Here is a 13,675-nt window from a genome sequence, read left to right as displayed (position 1 = left end):
TCAGCGCGGAACAATTTGAACGGAGCTGGATCGTTATTTCACGGTCAGCTTGGATTCATTATAAGTTAGTAGAAGTGTTTGGATTACATCACCACTCTGAAGTACTTTCACTCTGCGCCGTTGGAAAGATATTCCAGGGTTGACTGTGAATCCAAACGTTTAGGAATTACAGCTCGCTAACTGATCTGAGCCCATTTGAGGCATTTTTTAAAATTCAACTGCAAAAAACAACTGGGATACACTTCCCCCCCGCCCAGTCACGGAACATCCAGGCTGCTGACCACAAAAACCTCCCTCCTATCTGGACCAGAACCTACAGTCCTCGACGGGCTGCTAGTCAGAGGCGTACCTGGGTTCTGGCACTTGGACTGGCACTCCGCCATGCTCCTGAAATTGTTGGCGTTGCCAAAGCAGCCGCCGTAAAAGAAGTGCCTGCACTGCTGAGTCAGGCTGTCGAAGAGGTAGCGCGTCACCAGGCCTCGGCAGGGCCCGGGGGCCTCGGGCAGGTGACAGGGGCTCTTGTCCTCTAGGAAAGAGAGAGAGAGAGAAACACAGTGAGCAAAATAAAACGAACGGTAACATTTACATAGACGCGGTAGACCGCGCCCCCTCAGACAGCCAACCCAGCTGGAGGCAGCACGCCACAGACCCTGCATGGCGCCCATCACACGCTTGATGATAAACCCTCAAAAATGAGAACTACAGGCGGCGTGGAGCGTGGAAGGAAAGTTAAGAGTCTTTTGGGGTGTCATACGTTTCATTTCTAAAGCTCAAGGTCACCGGTCACAGCCCGCGTGCGTCACAGTGACTTCCAGGGTGACGGTGGCGGCAGTCACGTGACGCGTGAGGAAGTATGAGTTCTGCACTGCGCTGTTACAGACGTGCTTGTGGTGCGGAACTATCGCACATCTGTCGACGAAACGAACTCAAATCAGCTCCAGATTTGTCACAAGTTGACGAAATAAGAATGACTTGGCGTTCTTTGAGTTGAGGCTCTCCAAAGTTCAGGAGCTGCGTTCTCTCTCGCCTCCCTCCACGCAGCCGCCGCCACTGTTGTCATGCGTTTATTAACCGCTGGAAAAACGCCCTCACCAGCAGACTGTGGAGAGGTAGAAAGACTCCCTTTCTAATTTTCCTGCATGGATGCGTTTTTTAATTTTGTTTTGCTATGAACTCAAAGCTCCGATGGTTCAGCGATCGACTCGCTTTGATAAAATCAACACGAGGTGATCGAACAGGCCACCGCCGCCTGGACTGAAACTTCAGATCTGCAGCGAAAGCATAACTGCTGTTGATGGATGGAGCTGTGGTAGCACACTTCAGCTTGATGCAATGAAAGAGGACATGGAAACACCCTGGGAACCTGGTGAGCCGTGCGGGGAGGAGAGGGTGCGCCGTAGACACGGTGAAGACAGCGCCAGACCGTGACGCGGTGACCGCTTCCTGTCTGCAGAGTCCTACAGTGACACTTCCACTCCCGCCAGTTTCCCATCCAGCGGAGAGTCCGGTTCCTTGAGCTCCCTCGTCCCCTGAGACCCGCTCCTCCTCCTCCTCCTCGTCTGGCTCTTATTTTGGGCCGTATCTCCGCTACCTCTCACCTCGGCTCTCATTTCCTCTCTTTCACTTCTCAGAGTTTCAATCCAATCTGAGCGGTGGGTCTCTGAGGGTTGGGATCGTGATCTCTGTTCACCTGGTGTCTAATTCTTGTTTCTAATCATTCTCCTTGTTTTCACCCTTGACAGTCGATCGTTAACTCTTCTACATTTGAAGGCATTTAAAATGTCATTAACGTGCATTGTTGTTCGCGCCATCTCTTTACAGGCTGCATTTGGAGCCTCTTCATTGCGCGTCAACACCAGCAGACAGGGGAGCTGCCGCTGCCACGGGAGCTGCCGCCGCTACCGCTGCTGCCGCAACCGCTGCTGCCGCGACCGCTGCTGCCGCAACCGCTACTGCTGCACCGCCGCTGCAGCCGTCACAGAGCAATGCAGGAAGGAGTTATAAACCCAGAAATCAGTTAGCATCGCTGTGCCTCCGGGTTGCTCGTGGCAAAGTCAATGGGTTTTTGATTTCAGGCCTTAAATAAGGTCTTTTTACACAAGTCTAAGATATTTTTATGCTTTTCTCTACGGCCTAAAATACATCGGTAAATACCACACCTGCAAACGTAGAAGCTTTTTGCGTGTCTCATCAACGGCGGTCGCTAACAAGTGTCTAAGCGAGAGGACTGAGTGAATGAAGGTGTGAATCTGTAGCATCCATAAATTCTTACCAGTGTCTTGAGCTCACAAAGATATTTTTTGCGTTCCTGCATCACTCACAAGAATGCAGAAAGAGCCAGTCACGTGTATTTAGCTCGAAGCTAAAGGAGGCAAACAGCTAACAACAAAACACCAGTGCAGCTGCTCAAAATGTCTGCGTACAAACACTCAAGTTCATCTATCGGCACTCGGGAGCCTTCTGGTTCACTGGCGGCGGCGCCACGTGTGACCAGCTGGCGCATTCAGCTGAACCGCGCCGCTCGCCTTCGTTCACGTTGGCGTCAAACTGGGACTCTTTGCTACTCGTGGATTGCTGAGCCTTCGTCTGGATGCAGAGGACGTGGATTATGTCAGGTGATGCACTTGAGGGGTCGTTAACTGACATGTCTGAGCAGCTTTTGCCGCCGTTAACCCTCAAGCTCAATATACAGGAAGGAAAAACCCAGTTCGCCTATCTGACACCTATTTGAGTGAAGGATGCCTCTTTACCACCTTGTTTCTACTAATTTTGCTGCAACAAGTCAGAGGTGAGTCCGTCCTTCGGACAGGTTGTGCATGCAGGTGAAACCGGACCACATTGATGCCCAGGGCTCCGGTGATTTCAGGAAGGCGGCTGGAGGAAAGCCGTGGTTGGAGGGAGGCTGGTTGATGGTGCCCGCAAATCCTTGCACATATTTAATCAGATGATGCCTGGTTAACATCGTTTAGCATCAAACTCCAGGGCGTCTGTAATCCAGGTCCCCACCTGGGGAAGTCTCGCGGTGATGCGTGCAGCGTCTTGTCATCAGAATACTGCATCATACAACAGCTAAATACATCTTATGAGGTGACTTTGACTTAAAAGCACCAAATCGATGTGTCAAGCGGCGGTCTGGCACTCTCCCTCAAGCAATGCAGTGATGAATTATTCAGAAACACAATTCTCTATTAAAGCTGTGAAGGTGGAAAAGGTGATTTGTGTTTTGAGGGGAATTATCGGGCAGCTCTTTTTTCAAGACTGTGAATCACGCAGTCCCTCGCCGCAGCGTTTTGGCGGCTCTCCAGAGGGAGCCTCAATATTTCTACGGAACAGCAGGCCGGACTCTGATTTGAGGAGCGGCCAGGTTGGTGTATGAACAAAAAACTGTTGTTTCAGAGTCGCCTCATCACCTGCGCTGCCTCCTCCTCTTCGTCACTCCTGAGTTTCTTTCATCTGTTGTATTGGAGACATTATTTTCAAAGCCTTTGCTGCTCCTCCTCTAAAAGTTCCGACCTTGTCTGGCTTCCTGGGATTCTCTACTGAAATACAGTCAATCTGAGTGAGTGAGTCTAAGCGCGGCCACTAGATGGAGACATAATCCAACCCCACAGGAGGCCTCCATCAACAGCAATAAATATTATAACGTTATTTCTGCATCTATGAGGATCAGAATAAATCAAGCTGGTAGTCTAACCAACATCCTGGGGGGTTAAAAGACGGTGTTTGTGGTATCTTGGCACAGACTGTCTCTCCCAATACGAGCTTAAATGACTCCCTAATAAGGCTGCAGGGAACTCAGCTTTGCCAGATCTGGATTCAAAAAACATCTCAAGACTAAAAGTAACTTAGGAGAGACTCTTATAAATACTGATGGGCCGGCTGGACTCCTCCGGCTCTCATCTGAGAGTATATCATAAACCATTTTCGCACTGAAAGCAACTCCTAGAGCTGAGGACAGTTTAAGGGTAGTGAGGAGGACTCCTGGATCACCGAGCCTCCCAACATGGCTGCTGCTGCCAATCAGCCTCATAATCCTGTCAACACTTTAGAAGCGTTTAAGCTTAAAAAGCTGTTGCCGTTTGATGTTCCAAACCTTCCTTTAATGACGTTCTTCCTTTCATCCAGCAGTTGTATGAGAAGGAAAAGCTGTTCTCGTGTTGAGTTTGATTTCTCGGAATAAAAGCCTGCTGACAGGCGGCTGGATGGCGTGTCAGCAGGTTTGTCTTGATTTCTTTTCTCTTAACTTCAGATTTGGTCCCTGCAGCTTCGGGGGTGTTTGAAGAGGAAGCTCTTGGCGCGTCAAAGCAGTTCTGGATGTAGCAGCAAACAACACCACAACTTCTTGCTTGTGTTCTACGTCGCTTTGGACAAAAGCGTCTGCCAAATGAAATTGTAGCGTTGTAGAACACGATACGCTCGCGTACTGCACACCTTAAACTTTGCTCTTTGATTTAATTCAGCTCATCCAGAGCAAACATGTCCCCACCTCTTAATATTGGAGGGCGGGCTGTGAGTGGGCGGCCATCTGCCTCGACCACATGTTCAACCTCTTATGTATTCAGTCATGAGTCATATTTCAAAACCATCCACGAGAGCAGGAACAGAGGCTGACGGCTGGATTAGCGTTTCGCTCTCTAATCTTCACCACAGCGGCGAGGTGAACGCAAAGCTCGCTGGTCTGAGCCTGCGACCCAAGTCGTGTTCCGTAGTCCCCTCGCTGGAGAACACGACCCCCAGATCGCTGGAGAACACGACCCCCAGATCGCTGGAGAACACGACCCCCAGATCGCTGGAGAACACGACCCCCAGAACGCTGGAGAACACGACCCCCAGATCGCTGGAGAACACGACCCCCAGATGAACGTCTTCACTTTGGACTCCTTCGAAATGGACCCTCTTCTTCCATTCCACTTCCTGCTGAGAACCACAGTCTCAGATTTGTTTTGTGGCGAGAGTCGTTCGTGTGACGGTTGCGGCGTTTCGTGGCTGTTTTGACGTTGTACTTGGCTACCATGCAGCCGCAGCCGGCTACCCCCCCGTGTGAGACCTTCACACACATCACAAACGGAACCGGCGCTGTTCGTAATAACGGCGAGGACCCTGATTGCGTCAGTGCTCATGTCTGACGGCGGTACAAAGTTTTCAAGACTGAACTTTTCTGTGATTTACTGGCGGCCGACTCTCCTCCTGCTTCACGCGCTAGCAGCTGCTGCGACCTCCGGCTAACGTCACAGCCTTTTGTTTCCATGAAGCTTTCAGCCCCTTATTTCCTTTTTGCCTTCTTTCTTTACGATGTCTGTGTCTGAGCCTTAAAGCAAAACAGAAAAAAGTGCAGCTGTCACAGAGAAACACCACTTGTGTGTGTGATGTGTGGAGACGGAGCTGGGGAGCGGTGCAGCAGATCACGGGGCAGCCTGGGACACGGCGGTTGTGACTCATTATGGTTTCACTAAATCAACAGTGTGGGAAAGCAAAAGATTTCGCCTGCTGCTGAGGTATAAGAGAGCGCTCTCGACAGCACTCCGGGAACTACAGAGAACATCCCGGTCATGCGTGTGTCATCTTGAGTTACAAATTGTTGTGGACTGGAGACCAAAGCCGGCGGAGAGGAGCGTGAAACCACCAGCACCTGCCTGTGCTGTTTATGAGCATTAAAATGTCAGTGATTTAATGGTAACAAGCCTCCTGCGCTGGATAAATTACCCTCCTGCTCTTCAGATCTGATTCTACAAGCTGAAAGTGCCATGACATTTGAAAATGTCTGAAGATGGAATATAAAATCCCTCTCGGAGGTCGGGCGTCGGTGGCGGTGTGACGACGCGGCGCGGCGCCGTTAAAATTGCAATCTGGATGTTTACACAGGAAACATTAAAATACCAGCATGCTGGAGAGACAGGATGCAAATTAATAATAGGAAGACATAGAAGGGGGACAAAGGTGTCAGACGGCTGCTAATTTAGTTAATCGTTATTAAACTTAGTACTGCATTAGAATGGAGACACGAGAGAAGCCAGTGAAAAAGCTCCAGTTTCTCATTAAGACCAGCGTTTGTCCACATCCATCACAGACACGGCTGCTGTTTTATTACTTTGTCAAGTCCCCTTTCTTCTCTATTGAAGTATTGAACTGCGGCGGCGGCTTAAAGGTTAGCGAGCGCGGCATTGCTGGGTGAATCCCCACCACTGGCAGGGAATTACAGGAGCAGAAATAACATTTATTATGGGATTTGTACAAAATCTTACCATTAATCCAGAGTTATTGCAGTAGCATGGGAATTGTGAGCACTCTTTATTTGGACTGGAACCACAACAAAACCCCGCTCTCCTTTTACAAGACTGTTCAGCTCTAAAGCCGCGGCGGAGGGGTTTCGCTTTAACAACTCGGGTTTAGGAAGCGCTTTTTCCTCGATGATCAAAAAGCTTCTTTTGTATGAGAGTCTTAATGTGACCTTTTCATGGCGCTTCCACCCCGTCAGGAGGTCATCACAGTGCAGACGCGAGGGTGTGGGCGCGCCGAGACCGATGCATGCAAATAAATTCATGATCTGCTTGTCTGCTTAATGCCTCTGTGGAAAGGTTATTGGCCATTGAGGAAGAGCACGCCGTCAGTCAGGCGCCATCTGACTGTTGTGGTGTCATTTCAGTGCTTTCAAAAGCACATTTCATGTTGATCAGGCCGGCTGGAGGTGTGATTTCCTTCCTGATGGAGATTAAATTTCATGCTGTGGATGCGGCGTTGCCAATCACCAGTTTGCTGACTTCTAATCTCCCTGTCGGCTGAAGCTCTTTTGAAAACGTGTCCTCTGACAGCGAAAGAATTCTCCTCCTGGTGTCACAAGTCTAGTTGTTGCGACTCTGATTGCGCCTCGGTGATACAGATCGACAACATCCTCAACAAAAGCGGAGCGCTGACTGAGTGTTATTACGCTGTCGAGGCTGCACTTAAGACACGGCCCACACTTCATCCTTATTATTCTGATCTTCATTACCCGCTTACATCCACTGGGATGCTTTATATCGCCTGGAATAATGAGGTCTGAACTGTGAACTTGCAGCTGCTGCGTCACTGTGTGTGTGTGTGACTGTGTGTGTGTGTGTGTGTGCATGCTGGGGAGAGACACTTCAGGCACAAACACCCCGAAGCCCCACTGAACCCGTCTTTCTGTAGTCCAGCTATGATGTACACTACATGGAATCAATTTCCCATAATCCTCCAGCCAGACCTCTTCCTCCATCATTTCCATCGCTCTCCCTGACTGCAGAAGGTCCTGCTGAGGGTTCCGTCCAGCCCGCAGACACAGGTGAGGATCATGGGAGAAGACGGTTGAATCGGCCGGTTGTCATTTGTCATTTAGACTTTTAAAGCGGATAATGAGAGCAGTGATTTGCTATTGATTTCCTGCAGTCCAGACGGTGCGACCACGGTTCGCCAGCAGGCTATCTCAGAACCTGACGGGCAGATTTTAATGAAGATGGCTGGGGAGAACGATAACATCAGAGAACGTTGAAAGGGACGGGGATTAACTCTGGAAGGCGGTCTGGATCAGGACTCTGTGTTCTAGACCAGTGGAGGGACATGAGCTGCATTGAGTTCATGTGAAATGGTTGAAAGAAGAATTTCTTGGCTTGCAGAAACCCCTTTGATCACTCGGATCGGGATGACACATTTTTGGCAGCTGAAGAAATCATATTTAGAGATTGTGGTGATAGACGGTCACCGTTTCCCTGCAGCCTCTCCCTCCATCGCTCAGGTTGTCAATAGTCTTCCTCTGGTGTTCAGTTCAAGACTTTTTTAAGACGATTTCAACGCAACTTCAAACGAAATATAACACACGACTGCCAGTAGGGTTCTTCAGCCGTGTTTACGTGTTGCTGGACACACGTGTTGCTGGACACACGTGTTGCTGGACACACGTGTTGCTGGACACACGTGTTGCTGGACACACGTGTGGCGGTGTGGTGGTGATGTGTGAACGGCTGCGTGACGTTTCAAGGCCGCATGAATCCGTTAGCAGGGCTTTGATTGATTGGATTACACGTCAACGTGTGAACATTTCAAATCAATTTCCACACACAGCAAAATCCAGAAATCCAATTGTGCTTGAACACATTATTTCCAGTTATCAACTATTAATTCATCTTCGCATCATCAATTCCTTCTGTGTATGAATAAAACAACAGCGACTGATCCTTCAAAGTGCCCATTCCTTTCATCAACCACACGCCTCCAGCACAACTTTAAAATTAATGTGCTGGCAAGGTTCCATTGTGGTTGCACGGCGACAAAATCACTGTGTAATAGGATTTTATGCCTTAGGTGGAACTCTGAGGAACAACAGTCCCTGAAAACAGCGGCGACCATTTCCCAACAATCTACTCACGGAGGACGACTCCTGGCGCGGTGGCGTGCCGGGGAGCGCAGCGCTGACTCACCTGAGACCACGCACGTCTCCTCGCATGCCTCCAAGGTCTCGAAATTGTTTGTATTTCCTCCGCAGCCTCCGTACTCGAAGAGATCGCAGCGTCCCGTGTCCACGTTGAAGAAGAACCTTTCCTTGATGGCCTTGCAGGGTCCAGGGTCATCCTTCATGGCGCACAGCTCGTTGAAGATGAAAAGCTCCGGCTGGGGTCCATCTGTTGGAGCGAGACGAGAACACGAGGCTTTCAGGGCGGTTTGTCAGCAGGGTTACACAAAACCATGAAGCAGAATCTCACCAGAAATAGCGGAGGGGAGGAGAATGAGCCCAGGAGGGCAGACGCATCATAGCGCCACCTGGTGGCAACAGGGTATTATACACTCGTTTATTACGTTGGCGTGCTCCTCCTCGTGGATCGACCAGATCATCTCAGATATGGTCAGAACCAGCTTGAGGACTTGGTGATGTGCTGGTGTGTGGGAGGGAACCCGAGCATGGGAGGGTCAGGAACCAGGACTCGGTGCTCAGAGGAGGTTTGAGGGACTTTTTCCCCTACAGAATAAAAGAATTCGTCTGGGTGTAAACTTCAAGTACTGAAGCAAAATGAAGACGTAGAAGATGGCGTATGTATGTGTCTGCCCTGTTTGCCTGTCACAGTGACCTCTGACCTTTTCTCAGATCATCCATGGGTCCCAGTGGACGTCTACACTACAGCTGCACAAGCTGCTCATCAAGACCTGCTGCAATTGCGGTTATATGGACTGATATTGTAATTACGATGAGGTTTGCAATGAGACAGAGCGCCGTTCCTCTCTGACCGACTGCCGACCTCTGCAGCGCCGCACCAGTTGAAGGCGTTTCAGCCCACAGTTTGACTGACGAATCTGGCGTCTGCCTGCTTGTAATGTGATTTTGATGAGCAGTTTGTGCCGAGTTTGAGGAAAACTCTCTCAAGCCGTTCCAGACGTGTCACGGTAGCGGGAGCGGGAGTGGGACTCTCAACCCATGAAAGCGTAACGCACCAAAACCCAAACTGGATCAGAATATCTTCATCTCAAGCATGAGAAATGCTAAAAATAATAATGTTGCTCGACTGACGTTTTCTAATTTCATCTTTCAAACCACGGAGCAGGGAAATAGGAAGTGAAACTAATGCACTGAAGCTGTTAACCCTTAGCTGCACCAGCAACATGGCTACGAGGGAATGGCTGGAAATCTATTTTCTGTAGGTCTGTGTCCAGAGGCCAGTCTATGATTTTAATTGCTTTATCAAGTGTGTGGATTCATCAAGAGGGAGAAACGAGCTTTTCTGGATAATGACTTCTGAGGGGGGCTGTGTCTCCCTGGAGAGGTCCTGCTGTCCTGGAAGGTTCTGTTTGACGTTTAGTTGCTTCAACGTCCCTCAGTGTTTGGCGCCGAGCCATTTTATGGGTACGTGTGCATAAATGAGTGGGGAATTCTCCTGCTCCGCCCCCCCAGCTGAGGGATATCGTATGTATGTGTCTATCTGGCAGCAGCAGCAAAGACAAAGCTGCCGTTCAGGGTTTTGGATTTGTTCTGGCCCAATCAGGAGCCGGTTCTCTGCGGTGGGAACAAACGCCACGCCAGTGCACTTGCAGCAAAGCGCTTCCGTCAGCCTGCTCTGGATCGTCTCCACCGCACACAGCCGCAGTGCCGGGTGAGGTAATGAGGCCAGCAGCACCACCACAATCTGTCAAACTCCTATTTCAACCTGCTGCTGAGGCCGGCTATCAAATGCCCCCCCATCTACCCCCCCGTTCACTGGAAGTCAGGCCCTGCAGGCACTTGCAGTGCTTTTTATTTGCGCTCATCTTGTTGTGACTGATAAGCAGCAGACTGGGTCAGCTGAACCGGATCAAACAGCAGCCCAGACAATCTGGGTCGCTGTCTGGTCTCCAGCCCGTTTTAGTTCTGGAAACACTGACGAGTGAAGATGAGACACATCGGAGACATTGATTGTGGAGGGAAGCAGCGAGCAGAAAGGACTCTGAGAAAGACAGTCTCCAGTAAGTAAGGATGCTCAGTGGGTCAGATTTTTGCCACCCAAGAGAGAAAACAGATATTCCTCTATTGATTTGTACCCGTCGTGTCTGAAGCAGACTGGAATGCAATGAGCAGTGTGGTCCTCAGTCCCTGCCTCCAATATCCACACAAAAGCAACGAGAAGCCGGAGGAACGACTCGAGACAAAAAGCCTGATGTTCGTCTGCGGGCAACCTGGAAGAATCCATCAGGAGATGAATCTGGGACTCCACACTCCGCCTGCACAGCGAAGCTCAAACATCCAAATAAAATCACTGCGAATGGCTGCAGATGTCCTGCGTGAACCACAGCAGCGCTCAGAACAGGACGGTGCCACAGAGCTCCGTCTGACCTGCCGGCTGCACTCAGAGGAGCCGGGGCTGATGAACGTCACGGTGCCTCAGTAGCAACTCCCACTCTTTCATAAAGCATTAATGATCCTTTATTATGATAAAACACTCACATTGTTATCAACAGCTATCGGACCTTGTTCCGCTGGTCTACACGTTCTACCCAATGTTCTCATATGCATGTATGATATGAAAAAGAAATTGAAAAAAACCCAGTCTGAACGCTAAACATGGAGGTTGGCAGGTTGGTTTTTCATCCATCAGGCGCTCGGCTGGTTTCCCACCTCGATGAGAGGATTTGTTGTGTAACTTGTGTTTGACCTCGTCACTGAGCTCTGCGCCGCGTTCCGTCCTGTTGTTTCTACATTTGAGGTTTAACTGGAAGCTGAAAACGTTCCGTCTTGTAACATAAAACCGTTCCCACCCTAGAAAACCACACGCGATCAGAACAATGGCCGATTTGATCATTCGACCGAAGACGTTCTGGTGAAGCACCTCGAGCCGACAGCTCAAGTGTCTTTATACTGGTGTCGTGTTGTAGACGTGTTGAAATGTGTGTGTGTGTGTGTGGGGGGGGGGGGGGGGGGGGGCAGTATTTCTTCTGTTTTCCTTCTGGGTGCTACAAACGTCCTCCGCTTTCACGTGTTCCATTTCGTCTCAGTTCCTGATGTAAATAAAATCAATTCCATTCCTTCACGCTAGCCCGTTAGCACTGAAGCTAAAACCACCCAGCTTTCTGGGGGCTGTGACCCAGTTTCACGAGCAGGGGGAGGCTGGAGGATGAGGTAACGGTCAGGATATCAGTGCTCACAGAATATCCTCTGACTTGCTGGACGCACAGCTGCACGTGAGCGTGCACGTCCGGGTGGGAGGCCCTTCTTTCATTCTAATGGGGGTTTTGACAGAAAAAAACATTTCCTACATATGTGCCTGCACTAGAACACACACACACACACACACACACACACACACACACACACAAACATCTTGCAATCTGGATGCAAACAACCCCCCCCCCCCAGCTGATCAATCCCAGCCTCCCAGGTTGTTCAACAGGAGGTGAATAAATGAAGTCGCCCTCTTACAATACATCAGCAGAACCCCTGGAAGCCCCCGACAAATCAGCCTGTCTTTGAAATACGGACGGCGCTGAATAGAGAAACAGATTTTAGATGCGTCAATTTTTCACTGCCAGCGAGTCTCCTGGGTATTGCAGACAGGGTTACCTTGGCCGAGAGATGTGAACACACACACACACACACACACACACACACACACTTGGATTGAGATCTGAGTTATTCAACATTAGCGCTGTGCCAAGCACCTCTGTAATTCCTGATATGGGCAGGGTAAATCAGTTTGAGGCCAAGTCCCAGCATGTTCAGTGTACCAGAAAATGATGCGGTATCTTCATCTCTGTGTCCGTTAACACACTTTACAACGGCAAAGGCAAAAGAAAACAAGTGAACCAAAAAAAAAAACCAAACCAACAACAAAGGTGACACGGTTTCATTGCCCCTTTTGTTCAAGAAGTCTTTTGATTTGACGGCGTGAGGACGTCAACGCCGCGATCAACGCTTGTGCTCTCGGTCCTCAGGGAGCCTCCTGAGCAGTCCAACAGTCTCTGAGACCGAATCTTTGCTCTCAGATCCTGCTGCTAATCGGGGCTGCGACTCAGGACCTTCCACCAGCTTTTAAACTGCTTAAAGCCGGAGTCCACCTGAGCAGTCAAACTTCTGCACCCACTTTCTCAGTTGTTGTGAGTTTCAGGTATCACTGCTCCCTCGCACCGGTGTTTGCTGGTACGTCTACTGCTGAGGCAGCGCCGTCACTCTGGAAAAACACCGGTAGCATCACACACATGCATGGAGATGCCAATTTCCTGCTTAAAAGTGGTTAAAAGTCCGTCATTGGACAGTTTGTGTGTTTTTTAAATAAAAAATGATAGATCAAGCACTTGTAGGAAAAGAACAGATGAATCGAGAAAAGGAGGGTTTTTGTGGCGTCCTGTTTTGATACGTCAGCACTTTAACTGAACGCTATGCTACGAGCCGGCACTCTGATGTCACATCAACAAGCCACACCAGCTCATGGTGGCTCTGGACTGCAGCTCGAACAAGCAACACATCTGGGAGAGGATGCATGAATAAGGTTAGATATCGAAAACGAGGAGTCAGCACATTTGATTGGTGGGGGCAAAAACAGGTGGTGATCGAGAAAACTGCCGTTCCAGAGGAGAACTGGAACCTGAACCAAACCTGAACCCACAACACCAGCCGCCTACAGCTTCCGCAAGTGCAGAGGCATGCAAGCGCAACACCATGTCAGTCACAGCCTAATAATGCACTCCCTCGTGACAGGCTCCCATCAGTGACATCATCGACGTGTCCGTTAATCGGTTATTTTCTATCATTCAAAGACGGATGATGACACGGGGATGAGGCGAGCTCCTGTGTGCGATTCATAGAAAGTGAAGTCAGCGCTCAAACAGCCTTTCCTGCTGTGACTCATTTTACCTGTATAACTGACAGGTTTAAATGATTCATGGCACAAAGAGTTCAAACTTCTTTTTTCAAGAAAAGGTGGATTGCAACATGAGTGGAGGAACCAGAAGGGCGCGTGCCGAGCCCCTCGGAGTGATTGTTGACGGGAGCCGAGCCCGGCGAGGCGGAGGCTGACTCACAGCCCGTCCCAAGGTTTTACCGTTGAACTGAACGGACGAGGCCAGTGATTATGAACGCGTTTCATTAGAGGTTGTTCATCTGTTTGCAAGAGAAGGAGCTCCACTCCGCTTTCATTCTAGGAATCTTCAGACTGAACAAAGGAGTTTCTTATGTTGCTATGACGACGGCTGACTGGACCCAGAC

The 13,675-nt window shown here is 49.8% G+C and overlaps 1 protein-coding gene across 1 annotated transcript in view; it reads right to left on the bottom strand.

Moving 5' to 3' along the window:
* Positions 1-13,675, bottom strand: part of LOC147251746 (tissue factor pathway inhibitor-like) — a 31,986-nt gene that overhangs the window by 3,823 nt on the left and 14,488 nt on the right. Inside the window, exons 2-3 of the mRNA XM_086219652.1 lie at positions 8,433-8,633; positions 350-526 (exon numbers count right to left, since the gene is read on the bottom strand). Coding sequence (XP_086075778.1) covers positions 350-526; positions 8,433-8,633 — 378 coding nt within the window. The remainder of the gene's footprint in view (positions 1-349; positions 527-8,432; positions 8,634-13,675) is intronic.

This window comes from Aulostomus chinensis, chromosome 12 (genome assembly GCF_037954235.1).
Source record: "Aulostomus chinensis isolate RoL2024-O1b breed Wild chromosome 12, RoL_Achi_v1.0, whole genome shotgun sequence".
Lineage (NCBI taxonomy): Eukaryota > Metazoa > Chordata > Actinopteri > Syngnathiformes > Aulostomidae > Aulostomus > Aulostomus chinensis.
This window is presented reverse-complemented; position numbering and strand designations above follow the sequence as displayed.